Genomic DNA, 18,848 nt, shown 5'->3' with positions numbered 1-18,848 from the left:
CCAGCTCTACATCCACTTGTTGAGAGAGAAATTGTATCTACTGTGAAAATCTCCAGCCTGATCTTTCAGTTTTAGTGCTTCGGTAACTCAGTCTTGTCTAAACCAGTAGATACACCATCTGCCCGTTTGACATGCAGTTTCCAATTGGCTTTCATTTTATGCCCAAAGTGTGTAAGCTGTGGTCATGCAGGTGAGTTTATCCCTGGAGTTAGAATGATGAAATCCTCCATTTGAGCATGGGCAGGTGAAACAAGACCAAAGGCCCACCTAGGCTGTTACTCCATGGCCTGCTGCCTATAGCTGATGTTCCCAGAGAAGCACAAAAGAGGCAGGTAGTGGTGCTTCCTTACAGTATACTCCCAGCCTCCTGTGACCTTTGCTTGCGGAATTTCCACAGCCAGAGTTGGTGACTTGCTGATTGAAGAGTAGGGGATGATTATTATTTTCTATTAATTTTTCCAGTTACTTTTTAAATTTTGCCATTTGCTTTGCTTTGTCACCACCCTGTGGAAAAGAAGTATCCCGTGGGTTTAATGGTATGGCCAAGAGCTTAGCAAGGTCAACAAGAGAAGCAACAGCCTCAAGGTTTGGCCACAAAAATTTAACAAACAAAAGGCAGCTTTTGGGAAGGATTTTGGGCACAGGCACAGGTCTCCAAGATATTGGGCAACAGGAGAAAACTCCCATGGGACATCCTATCTCAAAACAGGCTGGAACAGGATTTTTTATTTAAAATGGCTAGTTGAAGCCATGATAATAAGAAAGAGGACACTGGACTAGACTGAATGCCGCCTCTGTACAGTAATAACGTTGCTGTTATAAGGTGTTTTTCTCAAAACATGTGAACTAATAATAGGGTGCTCAGCATTTAAATATCATTGAAAGCAATGTATAGCCCTTGCTGCTACATTTTATTTTAATTGGTGGATGAATAATGGCTCCTAAGGAGTAAGTTTTTCAATTGTGTAAGTCTGCTTTGTAAAAAACCAGAAACTCTGAATTTTAAGTCATCATAGTCTTTGGATCATACAACAGAGAGAGAAAGATTACAAGTGCCATCTTAAAACTGAAATACTTATACAGCTCAATTACAATGTACTTTGTATTCAAGCCATGTTCACAATCAGTACATGTTTTACTGCCAAATAAGGAGAGAAACCAGGCTTCCTTTTATAGAGTGAAGTTTTCTTTTAGTTATGCCAAAGTCATTAAAAAGCACATCGCTCTGATTTTCCGTTAGTGGCTTCAGAAAAGGGAATGGACGTGAAAATCGTTCCTTAACTCAGCTGGAGAAGCATTATTTCCTTAGCTGGATGTATGAAATGAAATTGCATACAGTGGCTGGAGTCATTACATAGTGCTTAGTGGGCAACACTTACATTTTCTGCTCTTTTCAGTGTCCTAGACTATTAAAAGCAAAAGAATAAGCCAGTAGTTGTATAAGCTATTACAGTTTGGAACACTCGGAAGATTTCATTTTTTGGCAGGAGCAGCACCTGGCTGATGTCACAGCTGACTGTCTTTATATTTTATAATACATCTTCAACAACAGGCAGGAAAAAGGGGTTTTTTAATACAAACCTTGCCACGGTAGTCATTCGGGAAACAGTGTAAACATGCAGAAGGCTGGATGCTGTTACATCTTAGAGGAATCCAGAGCTCATAGGCAGACTACAAACTGCTAAAGAAAAGGCCATTAAAAGTGAGCTATGTATCTAAGGTGTTCTCTTTTGCTGCTTTTGTCTCCTTATTAATGTTGTTGTTTGCAGTTGTGTCGTTCCCTTTCTAGCTTCTGGGTTCCAGATGCTTTCAGAGGTGTTGCTGAACTGCATGGCTTTTAGTAAAGAGCATGGCAAGCCCATCCCAGTACTTAGAGGCTGGAGACACCTGAACTCCTGAAGGGCCAGAGCACATTCCCAAACTCTTCACCTCTGTCAGCCCAGTTTTGCTGATGCATATCTGTTCCATCACCTCTTCAGACAGGCCTTCTTTATTGCTGCAGCACATGCTGTTCACTGGCATCCTGTACACTGGGTTAGTGGTAGTTTGGTGGGTGGTTGGAAGATGGATCGCACAGTAAATGCTATTGTGTATTGCATTGAGGAATTGCCCAGTAAGTACCCAAATATTAGGGGAAAAAAATTGATATATTATCCCTGCTGTTGGAATAGTTTAACCACTTAGCTCCCAGCAGCACTTAGCTTGCTGCTCATGTGAAATACTTGGCTCAATTTCCCTCAGCCATATTTTTTTGTTAATTTTTTGGAAACGCTTCAGTGTTCTGAAGCAGACAGACTAAGAAGATCTATTTTTTGCTTGTAACTAGTTCAGCCCAACAGTCATATGTGAACTATAGCAACTGAAATAGGAACGTGCATCTTCTATGCAAAGAGACTGCACTTTACATTACAGCTAACTTTGAAATGTTCCTTATTGTTAGGGGGGCCATAAAGCCTTTACTGCTTCAGCTTGACAATTTACCTTCTATTAGGGCTTTTGTTTCTGCTTGGTTTTGGAAAACAATGCTAAGTTGTCAATGCAAAGAAAAAAAAATAGGTTGAAGAGGATAGGAAGATGTAGTAAAAATAGCTGTATGTCTTGACGTGGGACAAAGCAGGATGGTATTTAGTCTTGGTAAAGTATGCAAACAAGATCATCCACCTGTTTGGGAAGGTGCAGTAAGTAAGAAGGTTTGAAGTAGCCATGATTTATCTGGTGAGATAGGAATTAGGAAGGAGGTGAAAATTGAGGTACCAGTAATCAGAAGTCTTACTGGTATCTAAGAACATTGAGCTGCACTCTTAATTTTCAGTGGTATAAATAGTAACATTTGTGTCCTTTCATCCGAGGTTCTGAGATATTTCATAAAGTAATTAAGGCAAGGAACATCCTTTTAAGTTGGACAGATATTGTTGGCTCTGTTTTACCCGCAGGTCAATAGCCTGATTTAGTAACTTGAAAATCTTTATACAAGTGACTCACACTTGCCCTCGATCACTTGGAAAGTTTGAATCCCCATTTCCTTTTCTTTCTTCAGTCATCTAGTATGCAGATCCCGAGATGTTAAGCACAGTAGAAACACCCAGTGAGATGCTATTGTGATGGATGCCCAGGTGTCCTCTGCACTGTATGTCCCTTGGCATTGCAGCTGTGATCTGGCCATGGTCGAAGCAATAGTGCGTGCTGTAGCTGCTCCAGCAGCAGCATCATATAGATGAGATGGCTTTTTGCTCAGCCACTTAGCCCCAGCAGCGTTCCCAGGTCAGAGACTGTTTGGTTGTGTGGGTGTTGGGAAGAAGAGCAGGTAGGGGGGCAAGAAATCTTCTCGAGAAGACAGTTAATGGAAACAAACAGATGGCAAAATGTCAGCTTTCCTATCATTGAGTCTGTGGTGAATTCATGCTACATCTCTGCACACTGTCATTTGCAGTTTTCTCCCCATCTTTGCTTATTTTATATAGAAAGAAACAAAATCACCTGAGTTGTGGCCTCCCTGATCATGAGAGGAAGCCATTACATTTTTGTCCTTGTAAAAGCTGTTACAGTTTTTTAGAAGATACGATAAGTGAAGAATGGTGGAAAGAAACCCACAGGAAAGTCTTTGAAAGTTCCTCTCGAGTCTTGTACTCACAAGAGACTGGATGGAACTCTTGTCAAAACAAGGCAATTCCTAGTAGAGTCAAAAATAGACTCTGCAAGTTTCCTAAACTAAAAATAGTTTTAGAGGGTTTTTTTTGTTTTAGGGACACTTGAAGAGTTTGCTCCCTGACCTGTAGCCTTAAAATATTAAGAAACATTAAGAGTTTTTAAGACTTCCTCTGAAAGAGACATTTCCAGAAGATGGAAAGTAAGATTTTTCAAAACCAGTTGAAGTTAACACATAGGAAAAGTTGGACAAGAGGAAAGAATCGTGAGAATTTCTTCTAAACATAATGCAAGGCTGTGATGTGACTAAGGCATTAAATGAATATACTGAGAAAATTACATATGAAAGTCGCAGTAACAAAATTGTGTAGAGTATGAGGCGCCTATTGTAAAGCTTGAAAAATCTAATTATGTCCATAGAGATGAATAAAATGTGTGTATTTAGCGGCTATCAACAGCATCTTGTGTGGAATGCCCTAAATGCCATGGACATTTGGTTTCCATAAACATGCTGTTGATTCAGAAGGGCCACAGTATTTCAAGGTAAGCTTGTAACTTGAAAGAGCCAGGCAAAATACTGTACCATTTTTGCTACACTGTGAATGATCTAAACCTTATATTGCCCAATGTTTGCGGTAGCAGACTAGCTGTCTGCCACAGATCTGCTTACACACTGAGCATAAAACTGTTTAAACATGTACTGGAAATAACTGTGGTAACATGGACTGTCAGAAAACCCTTCCAGTAGAGCTGCCTGGTCTCACGCAACCCAGCTCCTGGAGATTCACAGAAACTGCAGGAGAAAACATCCCTCGCTGCATCTCTCCTTGCAGGCTTATTTTCTGTGGCTGTGTCACCTGTGTTTTCTGCTCTGAATTCAATCTCTGTCCTCCTGAAGCTGGAGCCCATGCTGTCCTCACTGGGGGGCAGCTGGTGACCCCCCGGCGCAGGGTTGGACACCCCTCTGTTCACATACCCGCCATGCTCTGCTGCTCCATGAGGTCTGGTGACCTCTGTTGCAGGGCACATAGAGATACGAATGACAAACACTAATAGTATTTAAAAAGTAAGATGTCCTTGAGTTCCTTGTTAACTTCAGAGCATTTAGCACACTGAACAAAGCTACTAAAAGCATTTCAGTTTGTGTGCTTACGGATGGGTTTGGCTTTTGCATGTGACATAAGCCCAATCTTGCTATAGCAAATCCAGTCAAGAGAGACATACGTTATGATATTGTTGATGTTTGTTTGTGCATTGACATTAAAGCTTAAGGGATTGTTAGGATGCTGTTGTGTTTATAGTATTTTCTTCAGACTAAGGGAATAAAGAAAGGTAACAAGAATTCTGCTTTTGACCTCATAACATTTACATTCAGGATGCCACAGTTTAAACACATTGGAAAGCAGGGTACAAATTTTATTTCTCCCTCTTTACTTCCATCATTTTAATCTATACTGAAGCCTTTTCTAATAGCAGGAATTGTGGGTTCTGTGCTTCCTGCATGCTGCCTGTCATACCGGCAGGAAATCTTCATCATTACAGACCAAGTAGGAGCTATTTCTTTTTGACAGTGTTCTCCTTTTCAAGCTTCGACTCCATTTTGGGAGTGAGGGGTCAGCCCTGGAGGCTTTTGGCACAACAAAAGAGATCTTGGGAAACATACCGCAAGATCATAGTTTTAGAAAACAGATGTTTATCTGGTATAGCACAGATACTCTGCTTAAATAGCCAATTGTTAATTATTTAAGGGTTTTTTAAATACTGTGTAACCCTTCATAGCATAGGGTTACTCATGGAAATATGGTGAAGTCAGGCTTGTGTCACCGTCAACTGGAAATTCATCACGTACTCAGTGGAGGCCAGGATTACTGGCCTGCAGTGGGCAGGGAATGGAGCTGCTCAGGTTTTGGGTTTTATGAACTTGATTATTGCAAAGCATTATTCAGTGACTGGTTTATGGAGATGTATTGTACCCTAGAGATTGCTCACAAATTACTTGTTGCAACTGCTACTCTGAAGATTGTCAAATTACTGTTCTGTGCTTTCTGTTTGGTCACCTAAATTGCAAGTTATTGTTATATGCTTCCTGACTGATTGACTCTGGTAAGTGTTTCCAAGGTGGCTGTGCAAACACTGCTGGCAAGAGCCTCTCATATTCTCATCTGTAAAAATATTTACTTGACTTTTCCCACCAAAATTGGCTGACTTCTTCAATTTTTGTCTACAGAGAGTTAAAGAGAAGCAGATAGGGTCAAATCAGTGTGCAGAGTTTGTCCACACACATTAAGGAGAATGTGGACGTGGTACCAGTGGAGCTCCAAGCTCTGCCGATCCTTGCTTGACATAGACTTTTGATTTGTGATGAATTGCTTCACTGATACGTTGTTCACTTTTATTCATAGTTCTTGTACTGTGAGTAATGATGATGAGATCCTTGTAGGTGGACCTGGTCAACAGTGAAATGTTTTCTAGGCAAGAGGCCAGAAACAGGAAATAATTAGGAAGAAACCTTTTCACCTTAAAAAGTAACTTCTTCCCAGCCAAAAACCTTTTAGTGACAAAGCTACTGACAAGTAATGTTTGGCAGTCTGATAGCCTCTGATGCTTAAGCAGTTCTACTCTTCCATAGACTTCAGAAAATTGAAAACAGCAAACTCTGTCTTATGTACTGTGTAAGTGTGAGCATTCAGGACTGGGGGTCTCTCAGAGCTGCTGTGGTATGCAGTGTCACTTGGAGAAAACTGTCCAGGAGGATGATACTTGATTGTGATGATTTTGCTGATATTAATGAACTGTGCAGCAATATTTATTTATTGTTAAAACATATCAGAAGATTAGCTGAGCTGTGTGTTTATATTCATGTTGTAGGAGCATGTGCTAAACATCTTACAAATGCTTTATGTGTTATTCAATCCTCATCTGAAATGCATTTATAAATATTTAACTACACTACAAAGTAAGAGGAGTTCCCTAAGCTGGGTTGCATTCATGAGCTGTCTGGACAGTTAACTATCCATGCTCAGGGACAGATGACACGCCACGTGCTATAGGCAGTAGGTTTTTAACATAAAGTATAAAAATAACCATCCAGAACTGTGTAAAGCCTGAGGCTGCATCCACGCAGTCAGGGTGCAAATAGCACCTTTCACACATTGCGTGATCACTGAGCTCAGCTGGTGAGACACATCATGTTATGCTGTGCTTGCTGCTTACTTGTGAGTGTAATCCAGGCTCCTCAAAACTGGAGGCTTTTCAGAAAGAGTTAAAATTGATTAAGGGTAAGCATAAAGTGTCTTAGCTGGAGTGTTCTATCAAATAAATGTAACATGACATGCTTTTTCTTAGCCCTAGTCTTTACTTTTATTTTCTCCTGGTTGAGTCTTCTATCGTTATTTTCCTTCCGTTGTTTGTCTTGCATCAGGAGAAAGGTCCAGTACCTTCATCTGATGGCAATCTCCAGTGTATTTGGTTAACTATATCTTGCTGTCAGGTCATTGTCCTGGCAAGTACATTTGCAGTTGCCAGAGGTGTGTTGGTCTTACCTGAAATTCAGGTTCCCAGGAAGCACCTGAGTTTTTCCACATTGACTAAGATAAATGAAATGCTATTACTAACCCATTTTTTCTACTGTGATTTGGGAGTTATCTGCTAGATGTCCTGTAAAACCCAAAAGAGAAAGACTTGAGGGAAAAAACCGCCGTTTTTTTGCATTTCATTGCTCTCTCTAAAGCTTGACATGCCTTCATAAAATGCACTGGGTTGGAATTACATAATATAGGAATATACATAACTAGGAACTAATGAAATACAGCATGAGACTAGAAACAAATGGGTAGGATCAGCTTTTGCCCTCCATCTTCTTATCTTCCTTTTCAGACGTTGCTGCTGCAAGACTGTTAGATGGCTAGTCAAGAATCTTTATGAACTGTCTGTAGTGTTTGAGGGGGTTTGATTTCTTGAAAGGGTCTACATGGCACACAAATTGTACCTTTCCCTCAGGTAATACCCAATATGCTTAGACTAAGTCCTTGGCTCCCAGAGTGCCAAAATCTGTATTTGCTTGAGTGGCTAGGAGCATCAGTCGTCCTAGAAGAGAGTCTGGATGGAAGATTAAAGCTTCATCCACCTTTTTCCGCTTCAGTTGCAGTTCAGGTCTCTGTGTGCCCAGCAGTACAACGTGGGCTTGCTAGGGTGACCCACAGCCTCCTCAGGGAGGATCATTTAGCTTCTAGCAGATACAAAACATTCTTGGTCCCCTTGGCTCCCAAGGAACATAACTGGATAGCAAGCAATAGCCCAATGGAAAGCTTTGTCTTCAAAGCCCCTTGAATAAACTATTGCTTCATAGACAGAAATAAATCATTTGCTATGCTACTGTGCTGTTCTGTTTAGGTGTAATGACTATGTGTGAAGCAGGTCCTGCTTGCTTCCTGCTTGTTGTTTCTGGTATTTAAAACCTGGTATGATGTTTCTAGGAGGGTTTCAAGAAGCATTAGCAAAAGAGTCATCTTTTTGCAGGTCTCCAAAGGTGTTACTGTTCTTCAGTTGGGCTGCGCTGCCTTGCTCGAGGATGAATGATTGGAAAGTATGTTTAGTTTTCTTTTAATAACCATGCTGTGTAGGATTTTAGCACTGAAATTTGTTGTCAAAACACTTGCGCTCCCAAGAATTGTCTTATTTCACTCCATGTGCTGAGATGTGCTTGTCCAAGCCATTAGCTCAAAAAAGTCATAGAACTGTGTTTGTATACAAAAAAAAAGAGCCTGTCCACTGCTTTGGAAAACATGAAGCTGTGAGCCTGGATTTGGTGGGGTCTTCTCATCTTGAGTGTGGCCATGCTCTTCTGTTGCCCATTTCCGACAGTAAGACTGAAGTGGTAAAACTGAGCTTTCTGCTATTAGCCCGGTATAAGCCCTATCAGGTAGTAGAGGCTGAGGGAGTTCGTAAATAGAGGGGGTTTTGAAATGATCGGGGAGGGGGAGTTGGTTTGGAAGTTTCTGTTGCACTCAAAGAAACTTCTATTTGAAAATTACAATAAAGGATGATAAATTGGCGGAGATAGCAGCTGGAAGAAATTATTCCATGGAAAAGGACTTCAGCCAGGTGCCCACCAAAGGCACTCTATCACTCCCCTCCTCAACTGGACAGGGGAGGGAAAACATAACCAAAGGCTCATGGGTCAAAGTAAGGACAGGGAGAGATCACTCACCAGTTACTGTCATGGGCAAAGCAGACTTGACTGGGGGAAATTAGTTCCATTTATAAATAAAACTTTGATTTATTTCCAATCAAATCAAAGTAGGATAATGAGAAATAAAACCATATTTAAAAACATCTTCCCCCCACCCCTCTCTTCTTTCTGGGGTTAACTCTACTCCCAAATTCTCACCTTCCTGCTCCCCTCAAGAGGTGCAGAGGGACAGGGAATGGGGGTTGTGGTCAGTTCCTCACATGTTGTCTCTGCCGCTCCTTCCTCCTCAGAGGAGGACTCCTTCTGCACTGGCCTTGGGGTCTGCAGAGCTGTTCCTCTCACATACTCTCACTCCAGCTGCAGTTGCTGTTGCACAGCAACTTTTTCCTCTTCTTAAGTATGTTATCACATACTTAAAGGTGCTGCCATGGTCACTGATGGCCTTGGCCAGCAGAGGGTCCATCTTGGAGCTGGCTCTGTTGGACACAGGGGAAGCTTCTAGCAGCTTCTCACAGAAACCACCCCTGTAGCCCCCCTTCCCCACTACCAAAACCCAAATACAGTTCCTATTTAAATATGGTCGATAAAATTCTATTATTTTCTTAAAATAATTAACTTGAATGAGCATTTAGTTTTAAGGGAAATAAATAAATGACCAAACTTTCAGGTACATTAATATTTGATTTGGAGATAACTGCATAAATATTGAATTTGAAGATTACATTCCAGAGCACTGCATTAAAATTGCAAGACTTTTCTATTATCCTTCATAATGGAACATGAAATTAGAAACTTGTTCATGGAAAGAAAAATCTCTTCACTCTCATCCACGCATTTTCTGCACTGTTGTGTTAACAGTGGACTGCTTTCCTCATATGTGAGAAGAGACGTAGCTATCAGTAGAACAGAGAGCCCGAAGTCATTTACGGTCCTTTTGAAAATTAATATGCACCATTTCATAATTGCATCTCAGTCTTTTGATTGGTAGAGAACAAAACTTTAACCAGGGAGGTAGCCTACGGGTTAACACTCGCATTTCCAGAAAGCTTTGGTGGTGTTCCTTAACTTTTATTTCTTTTCCCCTTCCTTCAGTTGCATGTGTCTGAGAACCATGGACATGTCTTCTTGACTTCCTAATCCTAAAACGTCTCTAAGAACCGTTGTGTAGCTCTGTTGTTCAGGTTGTTCCTGTTCAGGAAGGAAACACAGGTCTTACAGTGTCCTCCTCACTGTAGGTGCTGCAGCTGTTCTTGCATCCAGTGAGACCTGTGCTCCTGTGGATGTTAGTTACTATAACGGTCTGGTCAGCTAGCATTTATTACTGCTCAGAACATGTGGGATGTGTTCAGCACACCAACTCCCTGTTAATAACGGTTCTCAGCCCCCCTTGCAAAGGCGTGTGCTAATTCATGGCTGTCCCACTTCCCTTTCTGGGAAACAATTCTGAAAATGGAATCACAAATAGAAGCCTGGATCAGACAGTCTCAAAACATATGTGGGCATCCAGTACAAAGTGCTTTCAAACACAGATTGATTTTCCAACTCTTCTTTTTTTCTTTCTTATATTGGTCTCAGATAATTCATTTCCATAACTTTACAGTTTGGCAGGTGCTCCTCTTATTCATGGTTGAGCAATAACAAAACATTGTTCCCCATAGACTTGAAAACGGAGGAAACATACTCATTCTACAGCAAAGAGCAATGAAATCAGATTTCTTCCTAATTAACTATATCCCAATAGAAAAATGAATGTAATAATAACATAGGAGAAAAATTGGTCATTTTATCTTTATGTACAGTTGGCTGTTTTTCAAAACCTGTGCATTTACTTAGAGGTAAAAGCCTATCTCCCAGGTTGTGTTCAGCTCCTGTTCATCTTACTGTGGTTCTGCAGCGGTTTGTTAAGAATTAACGAACATTATGGCTTTTCATACCATACATCTCTGTAACTTGCATAGTTCTGTCTTTAGGACAGCAAAAAGTGTAAATGATGTTTAAAAGCAATCTATTGACCCTTGCCTCTATAACTGAACATATAACTGATCAATCATCTATTAAACCTCTATTTGAGTAGAACAGACGTATAAACAGAAAAAAAAAAGGTGACCTTTTTATCCTTTTTTGCTTGAGAAAGTAGCTTCTTTATTTATAAGAGTTAGTGCTTATAACGAAATACAAATTTACTTTTAATGACTACTCTGTATTCCCTCAGATTTATCAGGAAGCAAGGACTGGATCGGCTTTTCCTGGAATGCGATACCCACATGTGGCGTCTGGGGGACCGGAGGATCCCAGAAGGAATTGCAGTCGATGGAGGGTCAGACTGGTTTCTCCTGAACAGGAAGTTTGTGGAGTACGTCACTTTCTCTAATGACGATCTCGTAACAAAGATGAAGAGGTTTTACTCTTACACGTTGCTTACTGCTGAGGTACGTGAATTCAGAGCAATCCCTCTCTGTGTTCAGAACTGCAGTGTTTGTGCTTGTCCCAAAGATCACCAAAGTGAGAGGGGCTTTCCCCTGACTTTGGTTGTATTTGGATCATCCACAGCAGGTAATGGGAATTTTACTCCCATGACAAGTAAGTCCTTTCGTGTTAAAACAATTCTTACATTTTTTCAGTTGCTTTGTTTTGTTAGTGGGATGGTTTTTTCTGGGAGTGGCTTTGTTTTATACTTTTAAGCACATTAATCTATTACTGAACAACCAAAAATCCAGCTGCCCTTTGCTTGCAAATTGTTCCTCCACAAAGCCTTTGAAAGCTATTAGAGATGGCGAACTGTCTTCGTAAGTAGCTTTCCTCGCTATTATCCAGCCCTTTTCTTTAAAAATAAAACCTCTACAAACAAAGGTTTATTGTTCCGTTCAAAACTCAGCTAGAAGGCATAGTCACAAATCATTTAGATCACTCAGGAATCACTCCGGCTACAACTGATGCAGAAGGGGAATGCACACCAGGGTGGGTTTTCATCTACGCTGCAGCAGTGTGTTAGGGAGATGTGCGTTATCTCCGAGTCAAGCACAGACCCTGGTGGGTTGTCAGGCTGTGCTACACCTGCCTCAGCAGGTACATTGCTCCCCTGCCTTGTCAGACTCTGCTCCCAGGGTATGTGGCATGCAGGCATCCCAAGGAAGACCTCATGGCTGTCTTTAAAATGGTAACTTGCCTCACGAGTGGCCTCTGAACATTCTGGGGGATTGATGAGACCGATCATGCAAATCCAGGCTCATTAGCTTGCAGTGGAGCACAGAGATTGTCATCTTTTGATAGGGGTTTATTATTCCACACACATGTTGAATAATCTTGCTTTAATCCCATTTCTGTTAAAAATCACCTTTTCTCTCAACTCTGATAACCTTTTCATCCATTATCTAGGAGAAATTTCTGTATCATTATAAAAGGACACAGGGCAATGGGTAATTGGGTAGGGATTTTTTTTTTCTCTCGCTTGAATGAGAATGGATGTCTTTATGGGTTTAACCAAGCAGTTCAAGCATAAAATCCATATTCACTGGGCTGTCATTTAACATTAAAAAGGGTAGGGGGGATTATTTGGGGGCCAGCCATGCTAATGTTATGCTGGTTATTTATAGGTCTTACTATTGCTGATTTTAAAGAGAAGTCACTCCTTCAAAAATCGTCTCTCACTGGTCTAAATTTGATCATATTCCACAGCTTCTTTCTAGAAGGTTTTCTTTGCAAGATACATAGCTGATTTCTTAAAATCACCCTGCCTTCACTGACCTGTTAACCTGCTGTATCAGTCCCCATTACACATGATTTGTGTAATAGCTGATATTATGATGATATAATTAGGATAGCCCAATAGGAATTCCTTGCTGCCTTGAGTCAGCAAATAAAGACTTATGATTTCAGATGTAATTGCAGGAGGCAGAATGTCCTTCTGGTGCCTGGGGTGAACTGTGTATTTCAGAACAAGGCCATTCAAATAGCGATGCATTTCAGAGTGTTGGAGATACAGACACCACAGAAGAGCTGTCTGAAACTGTATTTTTTCATAGTAACTGTTCTGATGGGGGAGGTTTGAGAATTGTCTTAGGAAACAACTTGAGATACATCATTAACACATTGCTCAGAAAAACACTTCTAAATCTGCTAGACCAGAGTGTAACTTATAGAAGAGAAATAATGGGAATTTTTTAGAATTGCTCAGACAGCTGAAATAAAAACAAAGTAATTGCTGGCGCTGGTGCCTTCCCTGGAGTCCTTTGGACTCCTAATGCCCAAAGCTGGCATTGCAGTTATTCCATGCCAGGTTATTGTGCAAGGCCTCAACTGTCTGTTACTACAGTTTGCTGGCTCTATAGCGTGTTGTGATTTTTTTCTTGCCATATGGAGTGCATACACGTAGAGTGCTTTTCCTGTGTGGCAGAACGATAGAGCTTGTTGATTTTGTCACTTCGAAAGAAAATAAGTCACCTTCATTAAGTTCAGGCCCATGGGGTGAAGTGAAAGAGAAAATGGAAGTCTGAGGAGCTGAATGTACTGATCTCCTCTGTCTTTCTTGCAGTCCTTCTTTCACACCGTTCTGGAGAACAGCCCGTACTGTGACACCATGGTGGACAACAACTTGCGCATCACAAACTGGAACCGTAAACTCGGTTGCAAGTGTCAGTACAAGCACATTGTTGACTGGTGTGGCTGTTCACCGAATGACTTCAAACCAGCAGACTTCCACCGATTCCAGGTAACTGAACCGGGCTTTTGTCTGATCCCTGCAAAGAAGCTCTTCCCCTCTGCTGGCGTGTGGAGAGCTGTCAGCAAGGAGTGGGAAGGGAACCTTTTACACAATCAAGCAAGGTGGAGGAGGAGGTGTGAGGAAGCTCTGTTCTTAATTTCAGTAGAATGAAGGATTGGTTCTCCTGCATTTGGGCCCTTGAGATATACTACTGCGTGGCAGGGTCACAAAAAGCAGCTCTTTGGACTACTTGGCATTGGTAGATCTGCTCTGCTAGAAAGGAGGGAAGTTTGACACATCTCTCACTGTGTCAATATCACTTGGTAACTCTTGTGAATTTATTGCAAAGGGTTTTTTCCAAAGTTCCAGCTTAGGTGGTTTCATGATTTCATGAGGCTCGTGGCTTTCATTGTTAAGCAATGTTTTTCATCTTTGGAAATAAGCTTAGAAGTTGGCTGGAGTGCCTGCTAGAGGCTTACATAGCACAAGGCAAATTGGGTTTTGTTATCATATTCATCAACATGATGATATTTAAGTTTATCTCATGGTTTTGGGGGCCAGAGTCGTGAGGTTTCGATCACCCAAGCTTGGCAGGACTGCCTTAAAGAGTTTAATTGTGGTACAGCTTCCTCAAGGCAGACATGAGAGCAAATCCTTGTGCTCAAGGGTGCACTCGGTCTCAAGACTGTATCTGGCCTGTGTATCTCCTATTAAGAATGAACAACTGCTCGTTTCAAGGTCACCAGATTTGCAATTCCATCCCTGCAGCTCCTCAGGGTTCCCTGCATAAAGCATGTTTGTTCAGGCTTTGTGTGGGCTGGGGAATGTGTTACCCTACAGCACAAAAATGATGACTGCTCTGAAACAGAGATCTATTCTTTATTGTAATGTGCTGCCTACCAGGCGCGGTTGAAGTCAGTGACACGGGCACTCACAAAAAGAGCAAATCAGACATTATCTAAGAGAGGCTCTGCTGCCCCAAACACCAATCCCAGCAAAGTCTCCAGCACAGAATAAATGGCAAGTCTTCAGAAACTCCTGCCAGTGTGCAGAGGCTGAGCTGCTCCAGGCTGGGAAAACAACCCACAATGACATTTCAGAAAACAATCAGGTAAACTGAGCTGCAAGGGAAAGTTCCAAATTAGAATAGATGTAAAGGCAACTTCTGACACTTGCCTGATGAGAGAGCTCCTCAGACGGACATGTGGCACCAGACGGCTCGCTCGCGGTTCCCACGCAGGCACAAAGCAAGCTGCAGAGGAGGAGATCAGAGAGCCCACAGCATGCGCCATCTCGGAGTAAAATCGAGCATCCTCAAAAGAATTTTTCAACCATCTGGGGCACTTTTGAACTCCTCTGATCTCAGAACCCATGCTCAAACATGAGCAAGGCAAAATAAAGACTCTTTAAAAGCTAATGGTAGCTGAGTAGCATATAAACCAGTGTTATACCCAACATTGTGTCAAGTGCAAAGCAAAAAATGTATACTGGCGTGCCTGCCCATGGCCCGTGACCTTTAAGGTCTCTTCCAACCCAAACCATTCTAGGATTCTACATGGGATCAGTCAGAAGCTGAAAAACCTCTGCCACAAATGTCATTTCCCCCAGAATCCTCTTACCACCTCATCCATACAGACGAAATGCTGCTCTGCCTCTTGAGCCCCAGTGCCACAGGACTCTGCTCCCTGTCTGACTACTAATAACACATGCCAGTGCTGCACCTTCTCCAGATTAGCATGGTGGTTTAGAGAGTGATCCTCACCTATCTGGCACATGGAGAGCCTTCCAGAGCAAGGCAGCGGGTGGTGGCTGGTGGTATGAAGGGATTGGCATGTCTACATTTTCTCTGAGTAATTATGTAGCTTTTGTCTGAATCTTAACAACACTTCTAGTGACAAATGGTCACAAAAGTGACCTTTTAAGTCACCTTTGATCATGGGGAGAACCAGTTCATGTCCTCAACTCCAACCCATTGCTTAGGACAGAGTGTCATGGCTGAAAGCGGGAACTCACTCCGGTGTTTTTTCCTTCCGTATCACCACAGCAGACTGCCAGGCCAACTTTCTTTGCCCGCAAATTTGAAGCTGTGGTGAACCAAGAGATAATCGGCCAGTTGGACTACTACTTGTACGGCAACTACCCATCCGGCACACCCGGCCTGCGGTCCTACTGGGAGAACGTGTACGATGAGCCCGACGGCGTGCACACCCTCAGCGATGTGGCCCTCACCATGTACCACGCGTTCTCCCGCCTGGGCCTGCGCAGAGCCGAGACCTCGTTCCATGCTGCTGGAGACAACAGCTGCCGGTTAGTCTGAGCGTGTCTGCTCCTGGGTGTTCCAGGGGACACAGCCGGGACCGCTGAGCACCGGCGGAGGCTCATCTGCTGGCTGGAGTGTGCAGTCACAAACACGGCCAGGCAGCTGCAAGTGTACAGCACTTATATCCAAGAGTATTTATGCCCATAAAAGAGCATTGGTTATTCAGGGTTGACATGCAACCTGTTTGCTCCACTTTTAAGGAGCTCCTCTCCAGCCTGATGGAGACTGACAGGATCCAGTTGGGCAGTGCTACCCCCACTGCTGCTTTCTCTTGATTAATTTTAGCAAGTGTATTATACCCGCAGCTCCTAAAACCCTCTGTGTGATTGCAGCAGAGGTCACGTTCACCTCTATTATGCGTACCAAAAGCAGAGTACAGGATTTCAGAATTAATGTGAACACAGGCAGGTTAATGGTCCTTGTTTGTTTTTTCCCCTGGGTGTATACAAGGAGTACAGAGAAATACTTGCTTGAGCTCAGTTTGCAGGCTTGGTACAGCTGTCTGTGCCAAAAGTGTTGCAACTAGTGGGATCCATTAGCATCAAGTAAGTAAAATGTTCGTATGGATAAATATAGATATAGCAAATAAAGGTCTTTATTCTTTAAAGAGAACCTCCCCTATATTATAGATTCCTTTTTCATCTATAAGCCTAGCAAAAAGGGAATTCAGTCTAAAAGGGATTTGAAGGAAATGTTCCTGGACTTAGAGTTGCATAGTCTCTCCTCATGGTAGATGTTTGCTGCCTGCAAAGCTGTCTGAAGCTGTTTACATTCAAAGTAGAGAGGGTTCATCTTCTGACATCTTACTTTACAGTGTCTTAGTTCCTGAGTCAAAATGTATTTTTGGACCCTGCCTTTTTTATCCTAATCGAAGACACACTATCTAAGTCAGCAAATAGTGAAGACACTCCTTGTGCTTTGACGGATGGACTTTGCCCCTCTTGTATGCTTGAGAGGGAACTGAATGCACCTTGACCTTCCTACTTAGTCATGGAAGTGCTGAGCAATTCCCATTTAGAAAGATGTGGCAATAAGTGATCCAGATTCCTATTACAGCTTTGCCAGTAAAGGTTACCAGTGCAAAGCAATAAAAGATCAATAACAATTAGATAGAAATAATCACTAGTAGCATGCCTTCCTTATATGAAATAAAGGCAAACCTAAAGAAGTCCTGGGTCATTTGTCCTGCAGAGTGAAGCCAGCAGAGAGAATGGTGGGAGCTATGTATAACCAGGACTGAAATAATTTGCCAATTACTTTTGTGCTTATTCCTTTTGCCAGTGTTCTGATGATGATTTATATCAATAATCAGTTCCCTTTCTGGGGAGCTTTTCATTGCACAGGAACTCAAGGTGCTTTTCAAGCTTGCCCAGATTATAGATAGGGAAGCCGTATCACCCACCGCTGACTGCAGCTGTCTCCAGGATAACGCACGGCTCCTTTCCAGTAGGCTGGAGCTTCCTGAAACAGTGCAGGGAGGAATTACAAACAGTGATTGTGAGTGGAGGGTTCATTTTCATACCTACCTGGGCCCCCTCAAAACACTGTGAGTCAGCATCCCATTTAAATCACCAAAAGGTGGATAATCCTCAGGTTTATGATTCACATCTCTCCTCATACTATGTTGTTTTTCTAGGTGTTTTCCCTCTCGTGCTCTTGCATATGTCTAACACAGTAATGGAAGGAATATATTTGGGCTGAGCACCTTGACAGTATTCCCTTTGCTGTTAGGGCTGGGAGCAGCATGAAGTTAGCTGATAGTGCAGCCACCACCCCAGCTCATTTCACACTGCTGCGGGCACTGCGAGGAAAGCCTCTACAGCTTCAGATCACATTTGGAGCCAACCCTGTGCTGCCACCCGCAGCGGCCCAGGAGGCTGTGGGAAGAGAAGCTGCCGTGCACACTTTTCCAACAAGGGCTAGCTCACAGCCTCAGGAAGCCGTGCCCCCTGCAGACTGTTCTGGTACCAAATTAGATTGCTTATCAGCATCGTCAGTGGAAGCCACCTTAATGTGTGATTGAGATTTAATTCATTTCTTCCATCTCTAGGCATTTTTACTCACTGCGGCCAAGAGACAATTTACTCAGCCTGTTTCAAGGATATTGTAAATATTTGCTGCTGCACAGATATAAAACAGGAGGTCTCAGTACTCAGAACAGAAGTCAGATTGTTGCTGGTGCTGGCTGCAGAGCTTTGCTGTGTGTTTGCTCAGTCCATCAGTGCTTGCCCTGTTTGTACACTGTCTTGTGTTTATTTCCTAAGCTTGAGACTTCCTTCTGGGTGTTGCTTGTTTCATGTAATGGAAAGTCCTTCTTGGTGAGCTCCTCTTAGTGCTGATGTCTTGAGACATGGTAACTGCCATGAGAAGTCAGACTTAGCTGACTTGACTGGGAAGGTGTCATACTGGTTGGTTTTAAACATGTTGCAAACACACTTGTTTCACAGTTAATGTCAGTGCTGTAAAGTAGCCAAATACTTAATTTTGGAGCTCTGAATAACGTTTTTAATTATTTATGCATCCATATATTAACAAACATCGAGATGTTTCTGAGACTGTAGCAGACAATTAACCATAAAGGTTAATTATTTGAAACTATAACTAGAGTGTCTTTAAATCTGAACTGTAACTGAAGGCTTCCAAACCTCCTGATGAGAGGTTTTTCCTGTTTGTTTGACCTTTTTTTTTTTTTCCAGTTTATTTTAATGATGAGGAGAAAAATCCGCAGCAAAAGCAACTTCGAGTCTTAAGGAATTTTATTTCCTAAAATAAAGGAGACCTAAAATGGGGACCGTATCCTGGTGTCCTTTACTGCAGTGCCACTTTTCAGAGCACTGCCCTTGGACTCGGTTGGGAATCAGATCTGTATGCAGGGGATATCTGCTGGGGAGCCGATCTATGTGCAGGGAACGGAGCGGGACATGAGCTGGCCGTGCCCGGCCGCACAGCACCCTCTGCTGTCCCCAGGCTGCTGCTGTCCCGCAGCAAGCGAG

The 18,848-nt window shown here is 42.4% G+C and overlaps 1 protein-coding gene across 1 annotated transcript in view; it reads left to right on the top strand.

Annotated features, from left to right (window-relative positions):
- XYLT1 (xylosyltransferase I) overlaps positions 1 to 18,848 on the top strand; it is a gene marked incomplete at its 5' end in the record, with an annotated part of 93,223 nt that overhangs the window by 59,626 nt on the left and 14,749 nt on the right. The window contains 3 exons of the mRNA XM_010019712.1: positions 11,049 to 11,265; positions 13,368 to 13,544; positions 15,580 to 15,842. Coding sequence (XP_010018014.1) covers positions 11,049 to 11,265; positions 13,368 to 13,544; positions 15,580 to 15,842 — 657 coding nt within the window. The remainder of the gene's footprint in view (positions 1 to 11,048; positions 11,266 to 13,367; positions 13,545 to 15,579; positions 15,843 to 18,848) is intronic.

Source organism: Nestor notabilis, unplaced genomic scaffold, assembly GCF_000696875.1.
Source record: "Nestor notabilis isolate BGI_N333 unplaced genomic scaffold, ASM69687v1 scaffold9630, whole genome shotgun sequence".
NCBI lineage: Eukaryota > Metazoa > Chordata > Aves > Psittaciformes > Psittacidae > Nestor > Nestor notabilis.
The sequence above is the reverse complement of the archived record's forward strand: the minus strand, read 5'-3'. Positions and strand labels throughout refer to the sequence as shown.